At 52.5% G+C, this 4,301-nt stretch overlaps 1 protein-coding gene across 1 annotated transcript; it reads left to right on the forward strand.

Annotated features, from left to right (window-relative positions):
- The first annotated feature begins 1,866 nt into the window (after positions 1–1,866).
- Positions 1,867–3,678, forward strand: LOC108164030 (protein snail). The gene has a single exon (XM_017299605.2). The coding sequence runs from the start codon at positions 2,061–2,063 to the stop codon at positions 3,273–3,275; it is 1,215 nt and encodes a 404-aa protein (XP_017155094.2). The 5' UTR covers positions 1,867–2,060; the 3' UTR covers positions 3,276–3,678.
- The last annotated feature ends 623 nt before the right edge of the window (positions 3,679–4,301 follow it).

Here is a 4,301-nt window from a genome sequence, read left to right on the forward strand (position 1 = left end):
GTATTGGGGTATATTAGATTTGTGGTAAAAGTGGATGTGTGTAACGTCCAGAAGGAATCGTTTCCGACCCCATAAAGTATATATATTCTTGACAAGCATCAATAGCCGAGTCGATTGAGCAGCGCCCGACGTCACGCTCAGACTGATTTTCTGTCTCTCTCGCACGCACTCTTTGTCGTGTCGTTTAATATTAGCGGCGTCTGCCGGAGGAGAGCCATACTGACTTAGTATCGGGTATAACTGCAGAGTTACGGTCTCCGCAGCAACTCACAACGTTCCCCCTCGTTTTTTTCTGTTTTATAAAGCAGTTGAGGATTTCGGACACTTTTTGACTCATTGTTAATCATTGTTCAAAAATAAAATTCATTTATAAAAGTTTTACAGAGCCCCAAAAAATTAGTTTCCTTACTTTTATACTTTATTTACATAAAATTTGTATTTAATTATAGCAAAGAAAGATATTTTTTAAATTGATTGCAAATAGGAACGTAAATTACTGTAGAATGCAGTAAATAGAACTTGCATCAAAGCTTTCCAGCCGGCCCATGATCCGACGAAGTACTCGCAAAATACATAGCGGGTACATCTACGGCATGGAAACAAGAATTTTTTTACAATAATTGTAAGACCTATTCGATATGCCTTGGATTTTTTGATCTCTGAAATATATAGCGCATTATTCGAAGACTTTATTTTGAGGATAGCTTTGGAATAGCTCTCTCTCGGAAGCGTTTGTATGTACATCCGATGTTCACAGTCCTCTCAAAAATCTATATCTCAAAGGTAAAGAATATCTTGTGCTATCTTGTTGAGCTTCCTCTAGCCAAATATCGCGTGGGAAAAAGAACTGTAACTGTGTAAGTTCACAGGAGCCTTGTAGAATCTCCAAGGACCTCCAGGTTGGAACTTTAGTTTGTGTCTATCGCATCGAATCGATCGATGAGCTCAACGAGGCACTGGAGATGATTCATAAGTCAGAGAAAAGTGCACCCCAGAGCCAGCAGACACTGCGAGTATAGCCTAGGGCTGGCACTCGGCTCATTATCAACTGCTTCGCGGCACTATTTATAGAGCACCTCTCCGCCAAGGTGTCATTTTTGAAGCCCGTGCTGCTCAGGTTCAACTCCCCTCCAGTTTATGGCCCCGGCCTGCGGGGACAGATGTGCGGCGGCCGAGTACTCGATGCACTTAGAGCGCAAATGGAATGCAGAAACCACCCCAAACAATCCGACAGGGAGTCGGCGTCCAATTTGACTCGTGGAAAATACCAGCGGCTATAAATAGAAGCTCCGAGAAGAGAGCGCTGCCAAGCCCGAACCTGCAGGAGATTGACGATCTCCTGAGGGGGAGACAGGGACCCGGGGAGAGGGCAGGAGATGTTTTGACGAGTTATTACAGCACGGATGCGGGGCAATTGGAGAACCCTGGGTATCGCTAGCAGAGGTGACTGGAGGTCTGAAAGCGAGAAGCTGTCATAAGTTACCTACGAGAGCCGAGAGTTTGGATCACCGGCCTGCCTCGCTCTGCCCTCTCTCTGTGTGTGGGGAGGGGGAGGGTGCGCCTGCGTTGGATGCTCGACGCTCGTGGATTCCGGTGTACTTCCCAGGGAGAGCGCAGGTAGAGGAGAGCCCCTGAGAACTCCCGTGAGCGAGGGAGAGCGACAAATGGGAAACACGCAATAAGGGTATGGGAAAAGTGTCGATGTGCCTGTTGTTGTTGTCGTTGTTGCTGGTTGCCGTTTGCTGGTAGGTAGCAACAACGCACACGTGCGCCTGCCACCTAGTGTGTGTGTTTGTGTGTGTGTGAACTGAAGAAGAACCACCACCAAATCGAAGCAGAAGCAGAAGCAGAGCGGCAGAGAAGCAGCAGCCCCGAGCTCTGGCGTATAAAAGAGAGTGCCCGGCCCTCGACCTGTCACACCAACCTCAACGCTCGTTGAGTAAGCAACGCCACACTCACTCACAGCCACGATCTCTCAGTGAACTAACCCGGAACTACCTCTCGATCGATCTTGCCCAACGGAAATCGTACCCCTCTCAACACACACACACCGCTGCACAATGGCCGCCAACTACAAGAGCTGCCCGCTGAAGAAGCGCCCCTTCGTCTTCGTGGAGGAGCACCCGCAAACGGAGGCCTTGGCCCTGACCAAGGACTCCTCGTTTGCCGCACTCCCCGCCGGAGAGGATCAGCCGCAGGATCTGTCGCTCAAGCGCAAGGCCAGCCGCGAGCAGGACTTTGAGGATTACGAACTGCCCGCCAAGCGCGAATACGTCCTGAACCTCTCCAAGACCCCGGAGACTCCGCGATCGGCCTCGCCCCTGTGCTCGGCCCTCCTCTCGCCGATAGCCGAGCACTCGGATTACCAGCCCGAGTCCCAGCCCACCGACATTCACATGCGCGGACTGACGGCCGCCACGGCCGGATACACGACCAACCCGTACCAGTCGGCCTTCGTGATGGCTGCCGGATGCAACCCCATCTCGGCCCTGTGGAGCAGCTACCAGCCGCACATCGCCAGCCACCTGAGCGCCTTCCCGTCGCCGGCCAGCTCCATGGCCAGCTCGATGGCCTCCCCGCACTCGGTGTACAGCTACCAGCAGATGACGCCGCCCTCGAGTCCCGGCTCGGAGGCCAGCTCCGAGCCCGAGGATCTCTCCGTGCGCAACGACATTCCCCTGCCGGCCCTGTTCCACCTCTTCGACGAGGCCCGCAGCAGCAGTGCCAGCTCCAGCAGCGGCAGCGTTGGCTCCTACGCCTACTTGGCCGCCAGCAGTGCTCCAAATGCCAGTGGCGCCGTTGGCTCCGCCTCGAGCGCCGCCAAGAACTACCGCTTCAAGTGTGACCAGTGCCAGAAGATGTACTCCACGTCCATCGGGCTGTCCAAGCACCGCCAGTTCCACTGCCCGGCCGCCGAGTGCAACCAGGAGAAGAAGACGCACTCCTGCGAGGAATGCGGCAAGCTGTACACCACCATCGGAGCCCTCAAGATGCACATCCGCACCCACACGCTGCCCTGCAAGTGCCCCATCTGCGGCAAGGCCTTCTCGCGGCCCTGGCTGCTCCAAGGCCACATCCGCACCCACACCGGCGAGAAGCCCTTCCAGTGCCCGGACTGCCCGCGCTCCTTCGCCGACCGCTCCAACCTGCGCGCCCACCAGCAGACTCACGTGGACGTGAAGAAGTACGCCTGCCAGGTGTGCCACAAGTCCTTCTCTCGCATGTCGCTCCTCAACAAGCACTCCGCCTCCAACTGCACCATCACGATTGCGTAGTCGGCAGCCAGATCGACTCCAGACGGGGCACGTTGACTGTGCCCCAACGAAGCTGACACATTCCGCTGGCGAAGACCAAACTACAGACAATAAATCCACTCAGATGCTAGTTACCATTAGTTATCCCTAAGTCGATTCGGTTTTGGTGCTATAGTTAGGACGATTACTCCCGCAACAACTCTCTATTTATATCAGTTATAGCTCTCGTAGGTCCTAAGATCATGTATATTTGCCCATCATCACAGCAGCATTTGACCAAATTTAACCATTTAGTTTTCTAGTTTATTTAACAGACTATTTTTACACACGTATTCTCATTATGTTAAACCACCGTTGTTAAGACTTTTACTAGTTTTAAGAACATCTATTTTTATGAAAATAAAACTACAGAAATCACCACGAACTTGGCCATCTCTCCATCTTCCATGAGCACAACAAGAAACACATACTCAGGGATCATTTCATCGACAGGAAGCCAGCCTCATTCCTTCGGTGCTTCGTGTACTTTGTGACAATTTGCCGAGCAGCAGCCCAACCCTCTCTCTCAGTCAATAGAGCTCAAAGGGGGAGCACAAAGGGCATATCGAGTTCTCGGCGAAAACACCTTTGCCGAATGCAAACAGGCAAGCGATTTATCAGGCACTTCCTCTTAACCCGCCCTCACAATACATGGCGTACAATGCGTATTCGGAACATCTGAAATTTGCACCTTTTGCCAGTGCAAACATTTAATTAGCTGCCCCTCCAATCCGGGACAGACGACACTGCACATTTCCGGGTCCCTCTGGGGTTTCTCCAATCCTTTTCCAACTTTCATCGGTATTTGACGAACGGATCTCGGCGCATGCGCATGCGCATTCAGTGCCACGAAGTGCAGGTGATAACCGTAGTGACGGCGGCTGCTTATCGAGGTCGGTCCTTGTTGATTGACATGCCGTCCTGCCAGACGGTAGTTCGCTGATTTGGCCGGGAGACTAGACCCAGACGAGGTTTATCTGCTGACTGCGCAGGGTGTTTGATTAGAGC

Source organism: Drosophila miranda, chromosome 4 (genome assembly GCF_003369915.1).
Source record: "Drosophila miranda strain MSH22 chromosome 4, D.miranda_PacBio2.1, whole genome shotgun sequence".
In the NCBI taxonomy this organism is placed as follows: Eukaryota; Metazoa; Arthropoda; class Insecta; order Diptera; family Drosophilidae; genus Drosophila; species Drosophila miranda.

Excerpts from the sequence above, each read along its gene's own strand:
- LOC108164030 (XM_017299605.2), top strand. The coding sequence starts at position 2,061 with ATGGCCGCCAACTACAAGAGCTGCCCGCTGAAGAAGCGCCCCTTCGTC.